The 26,305-nt window shown below is 39.3% G+C and overlaps 1 protein-coding gene across 29 annotated transcripts; it reads left to right on the forward strand.

Annotated features, from left to right (window-relative positions):
- The first annotated feature begins 4,106 nt into the window (after positions 1-4,106).
- On the forward strand, positions 4,107-17,093 carry COX18 (cytochrome c oxidase assembly factor COX18). Of its 29 annotated transcripts, none has more exons than XR_013417936.1 (7): positions 4,107-4,619; positions 5,798-5,898; positions 8,464-8,627; positions 8,967-9,091; positions 11,951-12,062; positions 14,870-15,236; positions 16,304-17,093. XR_013417936.1 is itself a non-coding variant. In XM_078003494.1 (7 exons), the coding sequence occupies exons 1-6, from the start codon at positions 4,287-4,289 to the stop codon at positions 15,041-15,043; spliced, it is 1,005 nt and encodes a 334-aa protein (XP_077859620.1). In that variant the 5' UTR covers positions 4,107-4,286; the 3' UTR covers positions 15,044-15,071; positions 16,318-17,093. The 29 variants fall into 29 exon arrangements, 4 of the variants coding, with proteins under 4 accessions (XP_077859620.1, XP_077859622.1, XP_077859623.1 ...); XR_013417938.1 differs by having other exon boundaries at positions 16,318-17,093; XR_013417935.1 differs by having other exon boundaries at positions 14,870-15,218; positions 15,992-17,093.
- The last annotated feature ends 9,212 nt before the right edge of the window (positions 17,094-26,305 follow it).

The raw sequence follows: 26,305 nt of genomic DNA on the forward strand, positions 1-26,305 counted from the left end.
TGTTAACTAGGGTTATTTTCTATTTGAGATAATCCTGTTGGAGAACAGATGCTATCCAATATTTATTACTATACGTGAGTTGTGTTGTTTCACAATACTGAATTTCTTAGTTGAGATATCTTATTTAAAAAGAAGGGGGGAAATCCCCTGTGTTTTCTTGACTTCAAAACTGTGGGGCCAGGGCATATAGATTGAAATGCTCCATATTTACTTTTGGGGATCAGGCTTGTTTAGTACAATACCATGGTTTTAGAAGTCTGTACTAGGAACATTTTTCAAATACATTTTTTATATTTCAGATGTAATGCAGTGCACTTTTATTTGAACAATAAAAAAACATAATTTTTTGAGACCATGAAGGTCTTTTTTTTTTTAATTTTGAAAATATGTGGTATGTGTATATGCAGACTACATCATTCTTTTAAGAAGTGATTTAACTCGTGGACATTACACTTGGGTTAGTTCACACCTTAAATCCCCAAGTAGTTAATATCTCAATTACTGTATAATCAGTTTATACCATCCATTCCCAACAAAATCCCACATTTCATGCCTTTTCAACATACATTTCAACATAATCAACATATTTACAAACACTGACTTCAGTGTTTATAAAAAAGAAATTTCCCCTCCTATTACCCATTACTGAAAAGTCGAGTCATTTTTATTGGTACACAAAAATTAATTTTTTTGTAAATGACTATACATATAGTCATTTTTCTTCTTTGGAAAAGGTAAATAGCTTATTAACTAATCCTGTCTTTTTCTTCACAAAAATAATAGTCCATCTGTGTTTTGAATCAAATAACCTAAATACACATTTTGTAAAAATTTTGTACCCTATATTACTTATTTTTAAAACAGTACAGTGTTAGACTAAACAGGAAAACTCAAAGTTATAAAAATCTCTTCAGATCCTCTAATTTATTAAATCTATTTTCATGTTGATGTTTTTCATAACACTTATTCCCACAGCTCTGGCATTACAGAACATTTAAAATGTACCAAAACATTGTTTTAATAACAGATTTTAAAATCAGGATTATTTCAAAAGGATTACAATAGCAAAGGAAAACCAAGTCACTGCTTTTAATCACTATGAACAGATTCAGTATCCCTTTCTCAATATATTTTACTTAAGTAAATGAATCTATGCAGGTATCTTACACTTTTAATGTTTGCTGTCCTTGACACTAAATTCCGAATGTTCCTTAATGTCTTTGGAAATACATATCCTATTGATAAAGGCTTGCTTAAGTCACAGCATTTGATTAACTCAGGTGACTGGAATTTAAGATGGGAGCATCATCAGTGCTTTAATAAGTCTTAGTGTGTTGCACACCTTGATTGCAAAAATACGATCACTTGAATTTTGGATTAAGTGTAAAGGAAAATGTGCCACTGTGGCTTTGACGGAACAAAGTATAAACCTAATATCTGTGGTGTAGGAGGTTGCATATTGTACTTCTGCTTTTAAATGAATTCACACTTTTGAAAAACAAAAGCCAACTTTGCATTTTCAATGCTTGAAAACCAATCATAAGAAAGATGGCAAGCAGATGTCTTTCAATAAAGAGAAAAAAGCCAATTCTAGATTAGGTAGCCTTGGTTTTGAGAAGTAATGCCTTAAGTAAGAAAGAAAAACTGAAATCTTAATATGATTCTAAGGGATCACTAACAAATAGTTTATTTCTTAAAGGTGTTTTGTTGTTGTTTTATATATACCCTAGTAAGCTATAGTCATTTAGTTTGACAAACATTTCAGAAGGCATATTTGGGAAATGAGAAGCCTAAATGATTACATGATAATGATACTCCATAATCAAATTAGCACTTAATTCAGGCCACTACAACAAAAATACTATTGACTGAGGAGATTAACAGAATGTATTTCTCACAGTTCTGAAAGCTAAGATGTCTAACATCAACATGCCCGTCTTTATGTTTTCTGTTGAGGGCCTTCTCTCTGGTTTGCAGATGGCTGTCTCCTTTTCAATTTCTTCATGTAGGGCAGAAAAAGGTCATCTTGCTTTTGTCTTTTCCTTTTTTTTGTTGCTTTTGTTTTTGTTTTTGTTTTTTTTAAGAGACAGGATCTTGCTCTGTCACCCAGGCTGGAGTGCAGTGGCGTGATCATAGCTCACTGCAACCTCAAACTCCTAGGTTCATGTGATCCTCCCCACGCAGCCTCCCAAAGCACAGGGATTTACAGGCGTAAACCACCATGCCCAGCCTTGTTTCTTCTTATGAGGGCACTTACCCAATTCGAGAGCTCTACCTTTAAGACCAATTACCTCCCAAAGGCCCTACCTCCAAATATCATCACCTTTGGGTTTCAGAAAAGAATCTGGGGAGGACAAAAACATTCAGTCCATAGCAAGCTCCATTCCTGTGTTTGGCACCATGATAGTTAAGAATTACAGAGACTGCAGAAAGAAAATGTAATACATAGTCTCTTCTTAAGGAATTTAAAGTTGAGAAATTAACTGACATAACACTGATATCAAAGACTGGAATAAGCTAATTATAAATGTTGAACTTTTAAAAATGTTTTAATACATTGAACAAGTTCATTTGCAAAGAGGATTGACAAACGATTTCAGTTGGTTCACTCAATAGTTGTAGATCATTTTATACTGTACTCTGAAACAAAAGATACAAGATAATCACAATGTTGTATAAACAGTGCCTATACATTAGTAGTAACACTTTCTTTTGCATTGGGCTTTAAAATTGACAAATACTTCCCCCAACATCCTCTACCAAGTAGATAGCAAGTTCTGGTCATCCCTATTATATGGATTAAGAAATGTGTTTATACAAATATATGAAATTAGCAGAAACTAAATATTCACAAATTTTATTTAGATCACAATATTCAAACTTAAGGAAATACTTTAAAATAAGAATGTAATATATGAACACAATACATAGCAAAAAATGTGTTCCCACACTAAAGTCTCATTTCTGACCCCTGATACAACTCCACAAAATTAAATCTTAGGAAATGAACAGCTTACAGCTTTTTTTTTTTTTTTTTTTTTAAGAGATGGGAGTCTTGCTTAAGACTTTAAGAATTTAAAAATTCATGTATAGATATATCAGTCAGTTTGGAAAGCACATGAATTCCAGAATCCTGAGAAAGTTATTGTAGGGTACCCTTGGTTAGGTGCACAGTGAAGGGCAAACGATAGCTGCCGTTTGACATTACCCAACATTTGTTGGAGGCTTCTTTTCCTAAATAAATAAATAAAATCAAGGTTTACTCCTCACAACATATTTTGGTATGTAGTCTAGGGGTGACCCTTCGGTGGGGAAACTCCTCCACGACATTCCATTTTGTTGTTTCCAAGAACACAAAAGTAAAAACTATATAGTTCGTGTAGATTCAACGTATTCCTTTTAACCAGAAGACAGCCAATGCTGCTGTTCGGGCTCTCTAAAGCTTATATAGGATACAAGTAAACTCCAGTGAGGAATTCACCGTACTGCCAGTGAACTGCCAGTGACAGTTTCCCTTAAATGAAGAGACGACACTTTTATCTTACTGTAAGATTTTGCTGCTATTTACCATGGAAGACAAAACATCGAAGAAATTCAGTTTGCAGGTGGTGTTCAAAATACTAACTGGAACAGATGGGTCAATTAAATCTACAAGAGACTGAACTACCCCTCGTGCTTTAAGTATGCTTATTAACACTCAGGGTCAGCAAGAAACATGCGTCTCTCTACAAGCCGGCACTTTAGCAACGTGTGACTCGCGTATTATAACCTATCGTAATCGCTAGCGGAAGCAATCAGGTGCACGTAAAAAGGTTGGGGATCAGCTTCTGGTCACAAAAAAAAAACACCGAGCAAAGATAATTCCACTACAAATGACGATTAGCGTTAGTGAAAAAGAATGGTAAGTTACACGGTGAAGATGAACTTTGCAAGGCGAGCGCTCCCTAGAGAACACCCAGCCCCGCGGAGGGCAGCAGGCTCCACCCATGTCTGCAGTTTTGGTCCGGCCTCGGAGTAACCACCCTAGCAGAGGGAAGTTTCGCGTGTGCGCAGTAGGCCTGCCCAGTGCCGCGTGGGAAAGGCGGGACCTTCCTATCTCTTGCGTCATATCAACTGCGACGCAAGACGTCACCGGCTTGACTGGGAAGGTCAATCGCGGCTGCAGGCGGATACGCCCGCGCTTTATGCCCGCTGTTGCAGAAGCGTGCGCGTTAACAGCTTTGGCTGGCTGGTGTATGTCGGCAGGATTGTGAAGCCCGGGTTCCGGGCTCTGCCGTGGTGCAGAAATGCTGTGCCGACTCGGCGGTCGGTGGCTGCGGCCGCTCCCTGCCCTGCAGCTGCGGGCTAGGGACCCGGCGCTTGCGCCGGTTCCTACGAGCGGCGCCAAACGCCCCACTCTCTCAGTGTGGGCAGTGGCACCAGTCTGTGCAGTCCATGCGAACAGCTGGTACGAGGCCCTGGCCGCGTCTTCGCCGGTGCGGGTTGCGGAAGAAGTACTGCTCGGCGTGCAGGCCACCACGGGCCTGCCCTGGTGGGGCAGCATTCTGCTCTCCACCGTGGCCCTGCGGGGTGCTGTCACGCTGCCTTTGGCCGCCTACCAGCACTACATCCTGGCCAAGGTGAGGGGCGCCGAGCCGTGCGCGTACCCTGCGCTGCAACACCTGCGGCGTAGGAAGGCCGACATTCACTCAGGGTTTTCGAACCCACGATGTTGCCTGCTGCAGTGCTTAATGCTTAATCATCGTGACCATTTCATTGTGACCATTTTAGCGTTAAAAATAATTTAACTAGCATTAGGTGTGTTAAATATTTTGTGATACATGTACCTGTCATTTCGTTTGTCCTACTGGATTTGTACTCCAAGCACAAGTGGTTACTATACTTGCTCTCGGGAAACGGAGTCAAAGAAATCAGTCGCAGAAGAAATTGTGTTGGCGAAACCTATAAAATTCATGTCTTAAAAGTTTTAACAGCCAGTATGTCTGCAGCGTCTTTCGTCCCAAAGTATTCCAGCTGATCTTTTTTATTAGGAAGAAACTACTGGACTAACAGTTTGCGAACTTGATTCCTGTCCAGGCCCGACTAAGACTGTGTCTGGTCGGTCGCAGTCACTTGAACTTTTACTGCTGAATCCTTTTTTCTGAGGAATAAGGATAGCAGTACCTTCCTTGCCTACTTCACAACATTATCAGAGCAGGTCAGATAATACGGGTTCAAGTGCTTGATTATTCAAATGGGATATTTCAAAAATAGTGGCTTTCATGTTTTCAAGTTGTGAGCATGGGGGAAAAAAACCGGAAACAAAACAGGAACGGAATCAGCAGCAACATTAAGGCAGTGAGCCATTTTACAGGAAGAATGAACACAGGGCAGGAATAAATGCTATTTTTGTTTTTGATTTGTGGCTATCGCAGTGGAAGGTTCTTAACAGACAGCTGTTTTCTCCGCTTACATTACTAGGAAATCTAAAGATGGAACAGTAAAGCTCAGGGTGCAGTTCTCATCTAATACTTATAACCCTGTGAAGTAGGTGCTGTTATATATTTTATATGTGAGGGAACCTGATTTTAGAGGTTAAGTTACTTACCCAGGATCACATGGATAAGTATACATTGTGAATTTGGTTGTGACTGAGGACATTTTAAGCAAATTAACATCTTGTGCTTAGACTTAAGGTTTCTTGACATGATCAGTAAACTACATTTTTAAATGACTCGAGGGAATAATGTGAAAAATTCTGAGTTATTGTGAATAAAGATCTTTTATATGCTCATAACAAAACCTATTTTTTAGCTAGGTGGAAAATTTGCAGCCAGAAATAAAAGCTATTGCCAGGCATCTTAACCAAGAAGTTGTAGTTCGTGCAAATCAGTTGGGGTGGTCCGAAAGAGTTGCCAGGTAAGCAAATTATATCCATGTAAGAGCGCGCACACACACACACACACATAATTAGTGATGTTAATTATAAGTTTGAGTATTCTGTAGTTTTGGCAGTATTTCTTTTACATATATATATATATATATATATATATATTTTTTTTTTTTTTTTTTTTTTTGAGACAGAGTTTCGCTCTTGTTACCCAGGCTGGAGTGCAATGGTGCGATCTTGGCTCATCACAACCTCTGCCTCCCGGGTTCAAGCGATTCTCCTCCCTCAGCCTCCTGAGTAGCTGGGATTAACAGGCATGCACCACCACACCCGACTAATTTTGTATTTTCAGCAGAGACGGGGTTTCTGCATGTTGGTCAGGCTGGTCTCGAACTCCTGACCTCAGGTAATCCACCCCCTTCAGCCTCCCAAAGTGCTGGGATTACAGGTGTGAGCCACCGCACCTGGCCTACTCTTTTATATTTTCATAAGTTATTAATATGGCATGATAGTTTCATATGCTGGACTGAAAGCAAAGAAATAAATGGAGAAAGATAAGAGCATGTTCCTATTCTTTAGGGATTCCAGCCTATTGAAAAAGACCTGTAATCAAATAATAATGTCAGTGAACTAACTACTCTATAAAGATTATGTACAAGGAGCTAGATCATCAAGGAAAGTCAGGGCAGGCTTCGCAGGATGAAGGTACTTTGCCATTTTTTTGTGATATTTGTCAACAAATGACGCAGGTTGTTTACAATCTTGACCGTTTGGAAAAGATACAGCAGGTAATAGCCCACAGGAAAGAGGAGGTAGAAAACGTAAGTGCCACAGTAGAAACACTTCGATAGCTAAGGTACTGTCCATCCTTTGTGGTTATTCTGTGCATTTGTCTGCCTGGGTTCTTGGTAAGTCCCAATCTAAGGGTGCTTGGTTGTGCCCAAGGATGTCTGCATTCATTTACTGGGAACTTACAAGCCTTCCTGCTTCAATCAACTCCTTAATCAGTTTCCCAAACTCTGATCCTTATTAGACTATGACAAATTATTCTCCTTTTTAAGCAATGAAAAAGGGCTTTTTGGTATCAATCTGTGTTATGTATATATTATTAACCATATATTTTTATATAGGTGTAAATTTCCCAACTATTTTTAATATGAGATTGTGTCCTTTATTTAGTGTTAAAAAGATCTGACATTTTAAAAAATCGTGGTGATAGTTTAATGTCTTTATTTGGTAAAAATTAAAAGTTGACAGAACTATAGTTTTGAAATTTTACTGATCAAAGAAGTTGAAAGCTTCAGCCATAGGCCAAAAGAACCAAATTAATAGCTGCTTGCCTGGGTTATCAACGCAGCCTAGATAAGACTTGTGGCACTTTGCTTAAGCCGTACTGGCAGGATGGTTGTCCAGATACATCCTTAGAGATGTTTCTTTCTAGGAGGAGACATCTGAGGGCTTCTGGCATTTTCTTTTTTTTTTTTTTTTGGAACAAGACAGAGTCTCCTTGTGTTGCTCACGCCAGTCTCAAACTCCTGGCCTCAAGCAATCCTTCCACTTCAGCCTCCCAAGTAGATGGGATTACAAGTGCAAGCCACAGTGTTGGCCAGCTTCCTGCATTCAATAGTATTGAGTCTTCAAAGGTGAAAGACAGTGTGTCAGATGGACAGCCAGGAAAGTGGGCTTTCCACACAGATGATATAATACAGTACTTCCAAAGGCATGCCTATGCAGAAGTCTGATTTGTTGGACGAACTAAAGTCATTCAGGGGCCAGAATATGCAGGTGTCTTAGAGGAGTAACGAGATAAAATTGGAAGAATAGGCAGATGTGAAATTATGAAGGACCTAGAATGTCTTTGTGTACTGTCTTATTATACACTATAATTTGACTAAATTCAGAAAAACTATTGAATGCCTCCTCTGTACAAAATGTATGATACAGGAGATTTAAAGATGAATGAAATAGAAGACTTTCCCCTCAAGAATACTTTAGTTTCTGTTTTTTAACTCATATTCTCTTGGACCTGAAGGAAGACTATTCTAAAAAGTAAAATTTCAGGAAAAAAACAGTAGTAACTAATGGTTAACAGAGAAACAGGTTAAAAATATCTTTGTGAGATAGTTGATTGAAAAATGGAGACTATTTTGACAGGCCAAGAGCATACACAGTATAAAACCACATAGCTCCAAAAGGTATATTCAGAGATGAAGTGATTAAGTTTGTCTGGAGTGGAGAGATTTGATTAAAGTTTGCTTTAGCTTCCGTATTTCCAATATTAATTGTAGTTATACCATGTCAGTAGTGAAATTTACTTTAAAAGCCTAATCAGCCAAAGACCACCAGAGACAAAGCCTGTAGTCTGACAGTTTCAGATTGTTATGTAACTTATTTACCATATTGTAGAAGTTTTGATAAAAGGCTTTATTTGCCTGTTCTTTAGGGAACCCCTCAACATGCCTGTGACAGCTGAAACCCTTATACAAATCCTTTAGCTAATAACTACAGCAGGCACTATTTGTGCTATGGAAATAAAGCATGATTCTTAGATGACATTTCCTCTTTCCCTTTTTTTTCCACTAACCTCAATCTAGGCTCACTTATCTAAAGAATATGAAGAGGATAATTTCAGAACTATATGTGCGAGATAACTGCCACCCTTTCAAAGCCACTGTGTTGGTTTGGATTCAGCTTCCAATGTGGATCTTCATGTCTTTTGCTCTCCGGAATTTAAGCACCGGGGCAGCACATTCAGAAGGTAATTATTATATAAGTCTCCCAAAGAAGTTCTTTAACATTGTCTTTGTACTAAAAAAAAAAAAAAAAAAAGCATACTTTTCACAATTAGGATATGTTCAGTATCTTCCTTATAAGAGCATAGAATTTAAAGTCTTAAGTGTAAACAGATTGTGTTGAGGACAACATTTTGTATTGAGAAAAAAATAGATATATTGTGAGTGAAAAACTGGAATAAATCTAGTGCAGATCTTTCCTGTGAGGGACACTGTTGGAATTGTCAGAGTACTTATTTATGTCTTATATATTTTTCTCTGCTGTTTTTAGGACTTCTGTTGTTTTATTTATAAAACTATTTTAGCAGGTTTTTCTGTTCAGGAACAGTTAGCTACTGGTGGTATTCTGTGGTTTCCTGACCTCACTGCACCGGACTCCACTTGGATTCTGCCTATCTCTGTTGGCGTCATCAATTTGTTAATAGTGGAGGTCAGTAGTTTTAAATGAAATTTGTTTGCCATTTATTGGGATTTTTGTTGCTGCTGTTCTGACTTCAAATCTATTTTTGTTTGAGTTGGTGAAGATAGCTCTGAGTTAGAAGTGAGATCCCTTTGTTCCTGGTTCCACGTCAGGCATTGGCCTAGGCCTCTGTGGGCCTCAGAACTCTCGAAATTAAAGTAAAAGCACTGAATTAGTACACTTCCAAGTCTCTTTCAGCTTCAAAATTGTATGATTCTGATACATAGAATTTTGTGATTTGCTTTTGGTAAAAACAGTAATGAAGATGCCTAGTCAATCTGGTTGTATTCTTACAATAGACTGGTGTTGGGTGTGTGTTATTTAATATGTAAATTTGTAGGCGGGGAACACAGTCAGGCCCTGACTGCTATTTTCTTGCTTTATGACCTTAAAGAAGTCATTGAATGTCTTTATAAGATGAAATGGGAAAAGCATACACATAGAAAATGTGACCTCTCAGTCATGTCTTTTTTTTTTTTTTTTTTTTTTTTTCGTTTCAGATGGAGTTTCGCTCTTGTTGCCCAGACTGGAGTGTAATGGCACGGTCTTGGCTCACTGCAACCTCTGCCTCCTGAGTAGCTGGGATTACAGGTGCACGCCACCATACCCAGCTAATTTTTTGTATTTTTAGTAGAGACAGGGTTTCACCATGTTGGCCAGGCTGGTCTCGACCTCCTAACCTCAGGTGATCCACCCACCTCGGCCTCTCAAAGTGCTGGGACCCAGCTCTCTCAGTCCTGTCTTAACCCTTATCACAGGCTGCTTTACTCAGCAGTTTAGGGAAAGCATGAATATAATTTCATAAATTATTCTCAGACTCTGAGTAGAACAGACTGAACTGGAAGAAATCTTAAAAATGATTTACCTCAGGAGAGATCTCCCAGACCTCATGACCTCTGATCCCTGTTTGTGAAATCTAATACACTCCTTATTCTTTCAGATGAGGAAAATGAAGACGATATAATATAAGGTCTTGAGTGAAAGTTTCTTAAGGAAAGACTCTACCTGTAGTCCAAATATGTTTCCCTAAGAGCACTAGCACCATCCCCTGTGGTTGGTATTCAGTGAATATTTGTTAGAAAGAAGGAAGTGATAAGCACGAGGTTACACTGAATCAATGTCAATCCCCTAGTCTTTTCCTCTATGTCTTTTAAAGACTAATGAAAGTGTTTTCATAGTGGGGCATGGTGGCATGTGCCTCTAGTTCCAGCTACTCGAAGCTGAGTCAGGAGGATTGCTTTAGCCCAAGAGATGGAGGCTGCAGTGAGTTGTGATCCTACTACTGTACTCCAGCCTGGGCGACAGAGAGCGAGACCTCATCTCTAAAAGAAAAATAAAAGCTTATTAAAAGCTTATTCTTACTTAACATACACTATGTTCAAAGCATTTTGTTTGTTTTTTTGTTTGTTTTTTTTGTTTTTTCTTGAGACAGAGTCTCATTCTGTTTCCTAGGCTGGAGTACACTGGTGTGATCTCCACTCACTGCAACCTCCACCTCCTAGGTTCAAGTGATTCTCTTGCCTCAGCCTCCCAAGTAGCTGGGATTACAGGTGCCCACCATCACACCCAGCTAATTTTTTGTATTTTTAGTAGAGACTGGGTTTTACCATGTTGGCCAGACTTGTCTGGAACTCCTGACCTCAAGTGATCCGCCTGCCTCAGCTTCCCAAAGTGCTGGGATTACAGATGTGAGCCACTGTGCCTGACCATAGGCATTGTTATAAGCAATTTACATAAGTCAACTCATTTACTTCTTAGAATAACCCTGTGAGCTAAATATTATCCTTTTTTAACGCAGAGAAAGTGAGGCATAAAAATGTAAAACTACGTAGTTTGGCTCTAGAGTCATAATTATGCAGAAGTTTGTTTTTTTTTTTTTTTCCTCCTTTTTTTTTTATTTGGAAACAGTCTTACTCTGTCTCCCAGACCGGAGTACAATGGCATGATCTCAGCTCACTGTGCCTTCCAGGCTCAAGCGATCCTCCCACCTCAGTCTCCCTCCCAAATAGCTGGGACTACAGGGATGCCACCACACCCAGCTAATTTTTGTATATTTTGTAGAGACGGTTTCACTATGTTGCCTAGTTGCCTAGGCTGGTCTCAAACTTCTGAGCTCAAACAATCGGCCTGCCTGGGCCACCCACAGCGCTGAGATTACAGGCCCCCAGCCTTGTGCAGAATTCTTAAGTGGAGCCTGAAGAATCCTGTGACAGTAGCTACCATATAAATCATTGTTAAGTGGAGCTTGAAGAATGCTGTGACAATAGCTACCATTTAAATCATTGCCCTTGTTTTTTGACACTTTGTGCCAAAAAAGTGTCATTTAAGAATTTAAGAATTTGACATAATTAGTAAGTGATTTTTTGTTGTTGTTGTTGTTGTTTTTAAGAGACAAGATCTTGCTCTATTGCCCAGGCTGGAGTGCAGTGGCATAATCATAGCTCACTGTAGTCTCAAACTTCTGGACTAGAGTGATCCTTCCACCTAGGCCAGTTATTAAGGTTTTTAAAAGTTGGATGATCAAGCTGAGTGCAGTGGTTGGTGCATGCCTATTATCCCAGCTACTTGGGAGGAGGAGGAGGCGGGAGGATCACTTGAGCCCAGGAGTTTGAGACCAGCCTCAAACTGGTCTGTTTGACAGCAAGACCCAGTCTCAAAAAATAAAAAGATGATCAGCCATATAGATTAATCAGTGTTTTTTGTATATATATATTACTTTTATTAAAGTGTAGATGGACGCCAGTGAAAAATCAGTTTGTATTTTAAAGCTTGTCTGATTTAATATGCATTTTAATAATCTTTATGCATGTATATGTTCTACCCCTTCAGATTTCTGCTCTACAAAATATTGGAATATCTCGTTTGCAGACATATGCTACATACTTTGTCCGTGCAATGTCGGTGTTGATGATTCCAGTTGCTGCAACGGTACCCTCAGTGAGTAAGCACCAACATTGTGTGTAGCATGTGCTAAATCCTCTCTGACTTTAGCTTAGACTGGCTGGGATCTTGCCTCTTCTGTTGAAATTCCTCTGACTACTTGATCCCTTACCAAATCAGTATTTCTGTGGTAACGAATCTGTCTCTATTTCTTGCCTTTTTTAAATCTTGCAGTGTGTTTTGCGTAATACCATGAATATAGTATTTCTTCCATTTGACTACTTGGTATATTGAATTAGTTCTACCTATGTAAACTGGAGCAAAGAATTTAGCACTTAAAAAAGAAACAAACCAAAATGCTAAGACCATTTGGGTTCCTGTATGGTATTATTTAATCTCATAACAACTCTGTGAAATAGGTAAACTTATCCCTGTATATACCTAATTAAACTTTACAGAAATAGAAAAAGAAGCAGTTATGTTTGCCGTTAGTTCAGTCTTTTGCATGTTTCCCACAAATACTTTAGAAGTTTCTAAGGAGGCAAAAGCTGTGTTGGGTATATCTCTATGTTTACTCAGAGCCAACACATAAAGTCAAATTCAGTTGTTGTTAATAGTTAGGGTGTAGCATATATAAAACTACTTCATAGTATTTTTTTTTTTTTTTTGAGATGGAGTCTTGCTCTGTTGCCCAGGCTGGAGTGCAATGGCACAATCTCAGCTCACTGCAACCTCCTCCTCCCAGGTTCAAGTGGTTCTCCTGCCTCAGCCTCCCTAGTACCTGGGATTACAGGCACACGCCACCATACCTGGCTAATTTTTGTATTTTTAGTAGAGGCAGGGTTTCACCACATTGGCCAGGCTGGTCTCAAACTCCTGACCTCAGGTGATCCACCTGCCTCGGCCTCCCAAAGTACTGGGATTACAGGTGTGAGCCACCACAGCTGGCCCACAGTATTTTTTATAGGAATCTAAAGCAATATGTTTTTGGCATCAAAATGTATTTTTTAGGCTGTTACTGAACATAATACTGTCATTAATCCTATGCAGAATAAGTTTGTTCATCTCTAAAATAGATATCATAATGCCTGTGAGAATTAATGAAATGAGTGTCTATTATAGAACTTTTTACATAGTAGTAGTAATGTCATAAAATACCCTGTAAAAGTAGAACAGCACAGATTCACTACATTTCCACAGAGAAATCATACCAGCTATATACTGAAGAACCCCCCAGATAAAATAAAATACAAGCAGTTAAGTTTTACGGAGGGATTAAGTTCAAAATGAGTAACAAGAGATCTAAAACACAATGCTTTAAATACCCAAAATTTATCCTGTCAATTATAGGAAATCTGATTAAGCAGCTTAGGGGTGATGGGACAAGTCCATGAAGATGAGAGACCCAGACTGCTGCTCTCTTTCTGCTTTGTTGTCCACAGCCTGTGATTTCAAGTCTATACTACGGTCATGGCTGTTAGAGCTTGTTATCATGCAGGAATAGTAAAGGGTGCCTGAAGTGTAGTCAGCACCTTTTAAGGAGACTTGCCAGATGTTCCACCAAACAGCTGTGTTAACATCGTAGTTTTATGGCCATCCCTCACTGCAGAAGAGGCAAGGAAATACAGTCTTTTTTTTTCCCCTTTTTCTTTTTCTTTTTTTTTTTTTTTTTAGATGACCGCCTACTCAAATAAAAATTAGGATTTTGTTACTAGGGAAGAGGGGAGATTGATACTTAGCTGTCAACTTATAGTCTGCTGTAGTTAGGCTCAGGTTCTTTTTCTGTTGGTGGGTAAGTCAAATGATGATGATAGACAATATTTATTTAACATTGACTTTGTGCTGAGCACTGTTTTAAATGTTTTACATATTTTACCCCATATAATTGGGGTACTATTTACCCCATATAATTGGGGTGCTATGCAGTGCAACGATAAAGGTACTATTATAATCTTCACTTTGGTGATGAGGAAGCTGAGGCACAGAGAAGTTAAGTAACTCATCCAAGGTTACTTAGCTATAAGTGATAGAGTCTTAACACACATCTAAGCAGTTTGGCACCTCCTCTTAACTACTGTGCTAATCTACCTTTGAGGATGTGCTACTTTCTGCCCCTAAAGACTGACTTTGGAACAAATAACAAATGTAAGTGCTAAATGTGGACCACATACTTGCATACCACACTACATGAATTATCTCATTTATTCCTCACAGCAATCCTCTGAGGTAGATGCATTACTGCCCCGACTTTGTAGATGAGGACAGTCCCTAATGCCTTATAGATGAGATGGTCCCTAGTGCCAAAAATGTTGGGGACCGCTGCTCAAAATGGTAATACAAAAGAAATTTGGAGATAATGCTGAGGCTGTTTGTCTCAGAAGAAGGCAAAGAAAATGCATTCCTTACTACACTGAGAAACTGGCTATTAGGAAACATTTGGAAGATAGATGACTATATGGGGAAAATGAGGTCTAGGGAGGCTAAGTTTGCCATCATAAATGCCACGCTTCCAGTATTCCACCTTCAGTATGTAAGCAGCTGGACAGGACTTTTCATGGGGAAAAAGTATGCTCCATTGTCGAAGAAGGGAGATGAGATCTCTCTTGAGCCTCTGCCTAAGCTTCTTTTTACTTTCTACCCTCCATACTTCTCTTTTCCCTTTATTTTTGCTTTTTGGTCTGTCTGTAACCTTTTTTACCTGTCTATTTAATCCATCTCAGGAATCTAGTAGCTGCTACAAGTCTTGCTCAGTCTTGGCATACTTCTGTTTACAAAGATTGTCATTTTCTTTTTTATTGCCTGCCTATGTCTGGACTGTGATGTCCTGGTAGAATTACAGATGCTAACATTTATGTCTTCTCTTTATAGTCAATTGTTCTCTACTGGTTATGCTCCAGCTTCATGGGTCTTTCACAGAACTTGCTGCTGCGTTCTCCTGGATTTCGCCAACTTTGCCGAATACCATCGACCAAGTCAGATTCAGAGACTCCTTATAAAGACATATTTGCTGCCTTTAATACCAAGTTCATTTCAAGAAAATGACATATTTTCCAATAATTTAAAAACAGTTGCAAGAGTCACTATCACCTTAATGTATTTAGACTTAGAAATTCAGATGTTATTTGATTTCCTTTTTTTTAAAATCATGAACTTCATGAAATATTGTACATTAAGATGGAATCCAGACCAGGAACGGTGGCTCATGCCTGTAATCCCAGCACTTTGGGAGGCCGAGGTGGGTGGATCACCTGAGGTCAGGAGTTCGAGACCAGCCTGGCCAACATGGTGAAACCCCGTCTCTACTAAAAAATACAAAAAAATTAGCTGGGCATAGTGGCAGGCGCCTGTAATCCCAGCCACCTGAGAGGCTGAGGCAGGAGAATCGCTTGAACCTGGGAGACACAGGTTGCAGTGAGCTGAGATCACTCCATTGCACTCCAGCCTGGACAACAAGAGCAAAACTCTGTCAAAGAGAAAGAAAAAAAAAAAAGATGCAATCCAGATATATTTGACAGTAATTTAAATCTTTTAAATGTTATAAATGCAGTATGTTTAATTGTGAAAGTATTAGAATAGAACCAAAGTGCCTGTCTCTGTTTATAAAGTTCCAGTTTGTTAGAGCTACCAGAACTTTGGAGAATAGGGTTAGCTACTGAATGCTGTCAAATTAAACTAAGCAATACTGCATATTACTGTTTTGTAAAATAAGAAGATCAGTGAGATGATTCATGTTTTTTTTTTTTTTGAGATGGAGTCTCACTGTGTTGCCCAGGCTGGAGTGCAGTGGTGTAATTTCAGCTCACTGCAGCCTCTACCCACCGGGTTCCAGCAGTTTTCCTGCCTCAGCCTCCAAGTAGCTGGGATTGCAGGTGCACACCACCACGTCCAGCTAATTTTTGTGTTTTTAGTAGAGATGGGGTTTCACCATGTTGGGCAGGCTGGTCTGGAACTCCTGACCTCAAGTGATCCACCTGCCTTGGCCTCCCAAAGTGCTGGGATTATAGGCGTGAGCCACCTCACCCAGCAATGTTTTTTTTTTTTTTTAATTTTTTTAATGAGACGGAATCTCTGTCTGTCACCCAGGCTGGAGTGCAGTGGCATGATCTCAGCTCACTGCAACCTCTGCCTCCCGTGTTCAAGCAATCGTCCTACCTCAGCCTCCTGAGTAGCTGGGACTACAGGCCTGCACCACCACGCCCAGCTAAGTTTTGTATTTTTAGTAGAGATGGGGTTTCACCATGTTGACCAGAATGGTCTTGAACTCCTGCCCTCAAGTGATCTGCCCACTTCGGCCTCCCAAAGTCCTGGGATTACAGGCATGAGCCACTGTGCCCGGCTGAGATGTTTCTTTTTTTGGAGGTGAAGAGGATTTTAGACCTCTTTGAGCATCTGAAAAAAGGCTATATATGTATGGTTTTCTCTTCAGAAAAATCTTAGGACTCAAAATACGGGGACTTCATTGATACCGGGAAGGTTTTCTAGCAACTCCTAGTGAATAAATCTTATTCTAATGGAACACACATTGATCCTGAGTTAATGCATGGTTGAAAAAGAAAAGGGGGCAGCGACTTGAAATATATGCAGTAGAGTAGTACATGCATACAAGTACCTAGCATGGTAGATGATGTTGCCTCCAGCCCTGCTCAGAAAGAATACAAAAAGTGTACGTTCCTTTTTCTGTAATTTAAGAAGTCTGGAATACAGAGTGTAGCACCATGTACTGCTAGCACCCAAAATGGAAAATCTTAAGCTTTCAGTTTGTTTAGTCAAAGAAGAAAACCAGAAGGGCAGTTGCCTATTGAGGTGATTTTAAACCTGTTTATTTGTAAGGATTAAGTACCCTAATAGGCTTAAACTATGATAGAGGTTTAATACAGGAAAAATTGACAGGTGTTATAAATTGTGGATCCAGTTACTTGCATAATTTGTAAAGAGGTAAGATTAGCTCTGGTTGAGATATCAAGTATGACAGGTATTTGAGAGGACTATAAATCATAAATTTTCATTTAGTTAAAATATGGACCTGATTCTGGGAAACCCTATCATTCCATCTCAATGTTTTACAATAAAATAAAAACTAAAGTGAAATTCATTAGTCATTTCTTTGATGTCTCTTAAATTTTAGTTCACCTACTTAATGAAGTTGTTTTTTAATACAAAAAATGTACAGCGCACAGAGATAAGAATTCTGCTTGTCATGTTACTGCAGTTCCCCTTAGACATAGATGGTGGCAATTAAGACTAGTTTCTTTTTGCATGTAAGTTCCTAGTCCTGGTTTCTGACTGTCCTATTGGGGCAATTGTGCTTCCCAACCACATGGAAGGAATTGAAACATCCTCATTATTTGTGGATTTTATGTTTGTAAATTTGCCTACTTGCTCAAATCTATCCATAACCCCAGAACCAGTATTTGCACAAGTGCTTTTGAGGCCATTTGTAGGCAAAAAATGTGAGTCACCTCCCAACAGAAGTCAAACAAATGGTACTCTGCCTTCTAGTTTCAGCTCTTATACTGTAAACATGTATCGTTTTTGAGTCTACTTAGTCCCATGTCTTGCTAATTTCTGTTCTTTTTGTTGCTGATTTCACTGTTTAAAATGGCCTCCAAATGTCCTGCTGGAGTGCTGTCTAATGTTCCTAAGCTCAAGAAGACTGTGATGTGCCTTAAGGAGAAAATAAGTGTATTAGATAAGCTTCATTCGTGCATGAGTTATAATGCTGTTGGCAGAGAGTTCAGTGTTACTGAATCAACAATATGTTGTATTGATCTGTTGACAAAAACAAAGTTTGCAGAAACCTAACCCTGTGTGTTTTCTAGGAGCAGTGGTTTGGTATTCACTAATTCAGTGTTTGTGAACTTTATGGAACATAAGTACCACAAATAATGCAAATTGACTATATTTGCAGCATGTACAATCAAGGATGCAGAGGCAGAAATGTGTGTGCAGCTTGCGTCATAATAAAAAGAGGAAAGAATTTGAGGAAAATTTTGGCAGTTACAAATTACCTCTGGAATAACTTTGCCTTTACTGTGTGTGCTACTGTGTACTCACTCAGATATTTTTCTTGTAATGGCATAAGAGAAATCAGTCTCCTTTTCCCACTGTGTTTGTCACTTTTGCTGAGACGCAAACAGTAAGGTGCTATGATATTGTGAAATACGTATTTGGTCTTTATCCCCAATCCCTGACGTCCAGCGGAATCTGCAGAGTTTTAAGTGTCTTTTGTATACTCATGTGATGACTGGTGCCTGGGGACCCCTTGAAAGCTTCAGGATAGGGCAGATCCTTATGGCCAGGAGTTCCAGGTCAACCTGGGCAACATAGTGAGACCTCGTCTCTACAAAAAAGAAAGTAGGAAAAAACACCTTTGGTTTTTCCTATCTCCAGATACTCCCTTTTCAAATAAATGAATCTTCTTTCATTTGCATAATTTACCTTGTTTACTGTGAGTCCCCTTGATTTTAAAATGTATATTTGTATCTTTTTTCAAATGTATATTGTGCTTAGTTTCTTATTGCTCTCCCACTGTCAAACTTTCAAACTTGAAATTTCTTTTCAAATATATACAGGAAGTTTGAGAATACAGGGCCCTTCCTCCAAGATCCCAAAGATCCCAAAATGATTTCTGACAAGTGAGGGTAGCTGGGATCTTGGGATAAACCCATGTATAAAGAAAACTGGTGTATTATGAACTGAAGTGAATCAGTTACCTGAAGTTGCCTGACTTCAGGATGGTAAATACTCTTGATTTTTTTCTTCAGGCATATTTTTTTTTTTAGTAAAGAGCAAAAAATCTGTATTGTATTTCAGAAAATTGCAAGTCTGTGGTCTTATTTCCAAGTTTGTCATAGCCTGAAGCAGTTTCAGAGCCTGAATGAAGTCAGGGCTACAGAACAGGGAATATACATGCTCTTAAGACCCCTTGATGTCTTGCTGTCTGGCCTGCCTATATCCCCTCACTGGGCCCTGCAGAGTTCAGGAAGGCTTTTGTCTCCTTGGGTGAGGACTGTAATGTTTGTGTCACCCTTCCCCACAGGGATGTTACCCACCCTTCTTACAGGAGATCTGTTCCTGTGGGTCTCATTTTTGTCTCTAGGCCAGATTCACTCTCTTAATAAATGCTTCTCATTTCAAGAGTCAGGGAGGGAGACTCACTCCTGGATCAATTCATAGTTTAGGATACCTGAGTTCAAACGTATATTAATAGAATTGGCATATCAGAAATGATCCCAAATTACTTTTCCCTGGGACCATTAGAAGGGAAAACAACAAATCCTATCCTAGTCAGATGTTCTAAGTGCGAAGATGAGGCTTACAAAAGAAAATAAAAATTGTTAATTGCCACCCTCACAGATAACCCAGGAGAGGTTGCAAAGCCTCATTAAGAACCTTGAGGGAAAAGCCAAACTTGGGGAGAAGACTTTTCAGGTACGTTTAACAGCACTCGAGCTAAAGACCATATCTTCATCTAAGAATCTCACATTCACCTGTCCAAACCCAAAGAACGGACTCGGAGACACAAAGAACAGTGGAAACAAGACTTTTAATGGCAGTCTTGCAAGACTGGGTGTCTGGTGCAGTTACAGCAGGTAATTTACCTCCTAGCATGCAAGTCCCTCCCCCAGTTTCTGATTGGCTAACTACTATGGCGTTACAATCTTCTGGGACATTGCCTAAGTTTCATTACCCCCTTATAAGGCTATATACCCCATTCCCTTCACCCCTTAAGTTTTGATTTCCCAATAACAAAACTATCTTCCCTTTTGTGGGCTGACTCCTACTCTACATTCTGTTCATTTATCGTGACCTTCTAGGTGCATGAGCAGTGCGGTTTGTTACATACCAAGGCTGTCTGCCAGTGCTTAGATTTATCATGCCTTAAAAATGGACCATTTAAAATGTTCTCTCACAGTTCACATCTCAGAGGCGGTACAGAGGTCGTCCTAGATGACGTTGGGAAAATTGTAGTTTGTGTGAAAAAATGAGTGCCCAAAAAAACCTTGGTACCTTCTGTGTTTTGCTGGTTTTTGTTTTCTTTTTTTTATTGGACGCATAATCTGCTTTTATTTTGCACCTATCATTAAATCACCCTTATACCTTCATATTTTATTCTTCTAAGAATCCCAGGAATCACCTTTTCTTTTTTTTAGTAGTCACCTTTAAAATTGCCTGTATATCAGATTTAAGTCCCAGAAGCAGTAGGAATGCAGACCCTAGAAAAAAAAAAAATTAAAGAATGTAGTTTTTTTTTTTTTCCTCTAGGTGTTAACTGCAGCTACTACAGAATGCAGACTTTGGAATTTCAGGCATAATATTTGGAACCATGCAAGAATTTAGATTTCTGTATTAAAGCTAAATAAAGCTTCATGTAAATATGAGTAAAACAATGAGTTATTATTATAAACACTTGGGCCTTACGAGCTGGTTCAAGCAGAACCCAGATAATCTGGAAATTATATGAATGTGTAGATTTTCCATTTGAACCTTACTAGTGTTGCTTAAACTTGTAATAATGGGTATTTTCTAGTTATCTGTTTTCTTTTTTCATATACTATGATTGTATTTTATAAAATCATTTGGTTTTGAGAAGTTGGAATTTCCTAAAGCCACAATATTAGTCATAGATAATCTTATTTATCCAAAGTTTCTGGAATGTGGTGGTTCTGTACCATGTATACAACTAAAATAATATGTAAGTAAGAATTTGATCCATGTACAGTTTAAGCAAACTCTAAAAACCCTGAATTTACATGTATTCTTCTGCTAATGATATGGAATATGAAGATTTGAGATATCTCCTTGATAACTCTTAAGAAAGTGAAAAGCAAATCGCTGAACCCAGGAGGTGGAGGTAGCATTAAGCCGAGATCGCGCCACTGTACTCCAGCCTAGGCGACAGAATGAGACTCTGTCTAAAAAAATAATAATTAAAAACTACTAGTGTGATGAAGCTAATGCTAAGTAAGAGAATACTTTAGATGGGCAAACCTTGGTTCTATGGTTTGAATGTCTTCTCCAAAACTCATGTTGGAACTTGATCTCCAGTGTGGCAGTATTGAGAGGCATGGGGCCATTACATGGTGATTGGATCATGAGGGCTCTCTTCTCATAAATGGATCAATTGGCTTATGGATTAATAGGTTATAATGGGAGCAGAGCTGCTGTCTTTTTTTTTTTTTTTTTTTTTTTTTTGAGACGGAGTCTCGCTGTGTCTCCCAGGCTGGAGTGCAGTGGCGTGATCTCGGCTCACTGCAAGCTCCGCCTCCCGGGTTCATGCCATTCTCCCGCCTCAGCCTCCCAAGTAGCTGAGACTACAGGCGCCTGCCACCACGCCCGGCTAGTTTTTTGTATTTTTAGTAGAGACGGGGTTTCACCATGTTAGCCAGGATAGTCTCGGTCTCCTGACCTCGTGATCCACCCGCCTCGGCCTCCCAAAGTGCTGGGATTACAGGCTTGAGCCACCGCGCCCGGCCGAGCTGCTGTCTTTATAAGGAGAAGAGAGACCTGAGCTAGCACTGAAGCATGCACATCCCCCTTACCATGTGAAACCAGGCACTGCCTCAGGTCTCCAGAGTCCCCACTTACAAGAAGGCTCTCACTAGTTGTACCTACTTGATCTTGGATTTCTCAGCCTCCATAACTGTAAGAAATAATTTCATTTCCTTTATAAATTACCCAGTTTCAAATATTCTGTTATAAGCAACAGAAAACAGACACTTAGTCTAACAAAACAAGATTAAGTTGATCTGAGAACCTTGTAAAATTTAAAAGTTCATAGCTTAGAAAAAGCAAGATAAATTTAAAAAGCTTGCTCTTTGAAAAGCTCTGCTAAAGGATTTAGCAAATTTTAAGAACAATTATGGCAGTTAAGAACAATTAAGAACAAGTAGGCCGGGCGCGGTGGCTCAAGCCTGTAATCCCAGCACTTTGGGAGGCCGAGACGGGCGGATCACGAGGTCAGGAGATCGAGACCATCCTGGCTAACACGGTGAAACCCCGTCTCTACTAAAAAATACAAAAAACTAGCCGGGCGAGGTGGCGGGCGCCTGTAGTCCCAGCTACTCGGGAGGCTGAGGCAGGAGAATGGTCTAAACCCGGGAGGCGGAGCTTGCAGTGAGCTGAGATCCGGCCACTGCACCCCAGCCTGGGCGACAGAGCAAGACTCTGTCTCAAAAAAAAAAAAAAAAAAAAAAAAAAAAAAAAAAAGAACAAGTATATGACAGTATATTTTAATCTTAATAGAAATTAAATCATAGGGGAAAACTTAGCAAGAGAGCATGCATGTGAATCGTGTTTATAATTATGTATTCAACATTCTAGATGGATCACATAATTGCAAAATAAAATTGTACAGAATTTTGAAGACAGTCATCTTTTTTTTTGTTTTGTTTTGTTTTGTTTTTTTGAGTGGTGCACTCACTGCACCCTCTGCCTCCCAGGTTCAAGCGATTCTCCTGCCTCAGCCTCCTGAGTAGCTGGGACCACAGGCATGCACCACCACTCCCGGCTAATTTTTGTACTTTTAGTAGAGATTGGGTTTCACCATGTTGGCCAGGCTGATCTCAAACTCCTGACCTCAAGTGATCCGCCCACATTGGCACCCCAAAGTGCTGGGATTACAGGCATTAGCCACCGCACTGGGCCTATTTGAGTGCTTTTTATCATCTCAAAATAGAGTAGACCCTTCTCTCTCATAGCACCTGAAAGCCATAATGCTCTAAGAGCTTCGAACTGACAGCTGCTAGGATGCCAACAAATAAAGCAAACTGAAACTGAACTAAATTGTTCATCAGGTAAGGACTAACAGCCACATAGGGGGAGCTATTGGGTGACTCTTGAACAAATTGCCTTGACTGAAAACCATTAGTGGAATACAATCTAAAAGCAAAAGGAATTATTAGAAATTTTGAACTTTATATAGTAATTATATTGCTGTTGTTAATAATGCATTTTTTAAAAACTTTTAGTAAGTAAATGTTTATTAGGTGTATTAGTTTGTGCTGCTTATTACCATGAAGAGAAAGATATTATTGAAGAAATCTGTTGGAGATAATTTATATCTTTTTCAAAATTTTTTTTTAAGATTGTGGAAATTAGGATCAACCCAAAGCCAAAATTTTGATAAAATAGTATTTTACTCTGGCTTTAGAGATTGCCCCTGAGGAAAAGGATTAGTTCCACCAAAAGAGGATCCTCCCTTTCCACAGTTCTCTATCCCCATGCTCAGAAAGCCTAGCCTTCATATCTGTTTCAACTAAGTCCCTCCACAATCCCAGTTAAGAACTATATATAAGGCCGGGCGCAGTGGCTCATGCCTGTAATCCCAGCACTTTGGGAGGCCAAGGCGGGCAGATCACGAGGTCAAGAGATGGAGACCATCCTGGCCAACATGGTGAAACCTCATCTCTACTAAAAATACAAAAATTAGGCGTGGTGGCATGTGCCTGTAATCCCAGCTACTTGGGAGGCTGAGGCAGGAGAATTGCTTGAACCCGGGAGGCGGAGGTTGCAGTGAGCCGAAATCATGCCACTGCACTCCAGCCTGGGCAACAGAGTAAGACTCTGTCTAAAAAAAAAAAAAAAAAAAGGAACTATATATAAAAGCATTTTGATCCTGGTTGATATACATCCATAGGCACCACAAGGTCAGCAGGGTGCAGTGGCTCACTGCCTGTAATCCCAGCACTTTGGGAGGCTGAAGTGGGTGGATCATTTGAGGTCAGAGGTTCGAGACTAGCCTGGCCAAAATGGTGAAATCCCATCTCTACTGAAAATACAAAAATTAGCCAGGTGTGGTAGCACATGCCTGTAATTCCAGCTACTCGGGAGGCTGATGTAGAAGAATCACTTGAACCTGGGAGGCGGAGGTTGTAGTGAAACGAGGCAACTCCATTGCATTCCAGCCTGGACAACAGCAGTGAGACCTTATCTTTTTTTTTTTTTTTTTTTTAAAAAAAAGGAACCACAAGGTCTGGCTGATAGCACAAGAAAAGGAAAAACAAATAGCAGGCAAGGAACAGCTGCAAAATTTTCAAGTTTTGTTAATCAACTATATTAAAACTAAGGAAGCCCTTTCCTAAGAGGCCTTGCCTACTTCTCAAAACACTAACTTTTTGGATGGCTGTAACTTGAACATGACGGAGACATTGACAAAACTTTCCCCAAAGAGTAAGTAACAGAGGGACCATGTTTCCTTGTGTTCTACTACTGACTGCTTGCTTTATTGCCCAGTATTTAGGTAAATGTTGCAAGATAGCCTGCTTTCAATTGTTTAGTCCTATACTGCTGGTTTTGTTTTATAAAATAGGACATTTTTTGTGTTTTAGAACAAAAGCATCAGTGGAAATACCTGAAATAAAAATCAGTGCTTTAAGAAAGCAACCACAACCATTCCTATTGAATTACTCTAAGGCAACAAAAGAGAAATTTCTATCCTTTTTTTTAAAACACAGATTTTCACTTGGTCACCCAGGCTGGAGTGCTGTGGTACAGTTTTAGCTCACTGCAACTTTGAATTCCTGGGCTAAAGCAATCCTCCTGTCTCAGCCTCCTGAGTAGCTGAGACTACAGGTGCATGGCACCATTCTCAGCTAATTTCTAAAAATTTTTGAAGAGATGGTGTCTTGCTACATTGTCCAGGCTGGTTTTGAACTCCTGTTTTGGCCCCAACACCTGACCCAAATCTCTATCCTTGAAGATCTCTGCTAGAATTTCATTAAGAAGAGGCCACTTTGGAAAATATCCAATTTCTATCTTTTCCATTTTGAGATTTCACAGGCATGCTTCTCTCTCTTTGTACCTCTGATGAGGCAATTTTTAATACATTTGTTTTGCCTTAACTGGGAATTGGGAAGGCAGTATTGTATTTAATTTGCTTTGATTTTTGTCTTTTGAGCAAACTGTAGCTCTGTAGGACAACATAAAAATGGAATATGAAATATACCTGACTATATTCATTTGATAGCAGCTGTATTTTTGTATATCTGCATGTTCCAACTGTTGCACAATTAATTTGAAGAATTTTTTCCAATTATAAGTTTCTGTGAAAGGGCCACATAAACAGAGCAGCCCCCAAATGCAGAAGGACCCAAGGAACCAAAGAACGAGGCAGACAAAACCAGTTTGCAGTAAAGGATGATTTATTGGGGAACTTAAAGATAGAAGCATGCTCTTGGGCAGCAGCAAAACAGGTAGGGCTCTGCATCAATACGCCCCAGACCCAGGACTTTTATACCATAGGGAAAGGGTGTACGTGCTGTATAGAGACAATTAAAGGCAACCCTCCAGAACAGGCAAGAATGCTATATGGTCATAGCCTGTAATTTGTATGATAACTTCAAGGTTGCTTGGATCTAATGGCAGGCATGTCCTTACACTAAAGACAGTAAATAAAATAGGACTCAGGAGGCATCTTTAGGACTGGGGTTAGTTAGAAGTCAACATGGCAGATTAGCTCCCAAGATAGAGTCACTTTCATTGCCACAAACTTCAAGTTTCCGGATTTTTCAGTGAATGATAGATAGATCCCTCTGAGGTGGACATATTAAAAATATAAAATCTGTACCTATAGAGAGAATTTGCAGCTTCTTCTATGCTGTTTAAAATTTATTTCATGGGCTGCTAAAAGTAAGAAATTCTCCTCTTGTAAAGTTTATTATAGAAGCTTCAGTTGTGCTTTCTTTATTTCTAATCCCCTCCCCAACAGAGATGAAGACTTTCAGATGAATTATTGGGACTTATACTTCTATATCTATGTGATAATGTGTTATTTTACTCAAAATGCAGTCGATCCTCATTATTTACATATTATAGGAATGAGTTATAATGCTGTTGGCTGTGAGTTCCATGTTGATGAATTAATATATAGCTTCGTTCTTTGTGTGTTTCTATTTGAAGACATTAATATATACTATATGCACATTTATATTTATATGTATAGTATCTATGTATGTATATTTTATATACAGGCATACCTTGTTATATTCCAATTCGCTTTCTTGTGTTTCACAGATATTGTGCTTTTTACACATTAAGAGATTGTGCCAACCCTGCTTCAAGCAAGTCTGTCAGCTCCATTTTTTCCAATACCATGTGCTCACTTTGTGCCTCTGTGTCATGTTTTGGTAACTTGCAATATTTCAAACTTTTTCATTATTATATCCGTTATGGTGATCCGTGCTCAGAGATCTTAGGGTTTACTTTTTAATTTTTAAAAATAAACTATATATGTATATATATTTTGTAGCGATGGGGCCTCCCTATATTACCCAGGCTGGTCTCCAAATTGTGGCCTCAAGCGAT

The sequence above is a fragment of the Macaca mulatta genome, chromosome 5 (assembly GCF_049350105.2).
Source record: "Macaca mulatta isolate MMU2019108-1 chromosome 5, T2T-MMU8v2.0, whole genome shotgun sequence".
Taxonomy (NCBI): Eukaryota; Metazoa; Chordata; class Mammalia; order Primates; family Cercopithecidae; genus Macaca; species Macaca mulatta.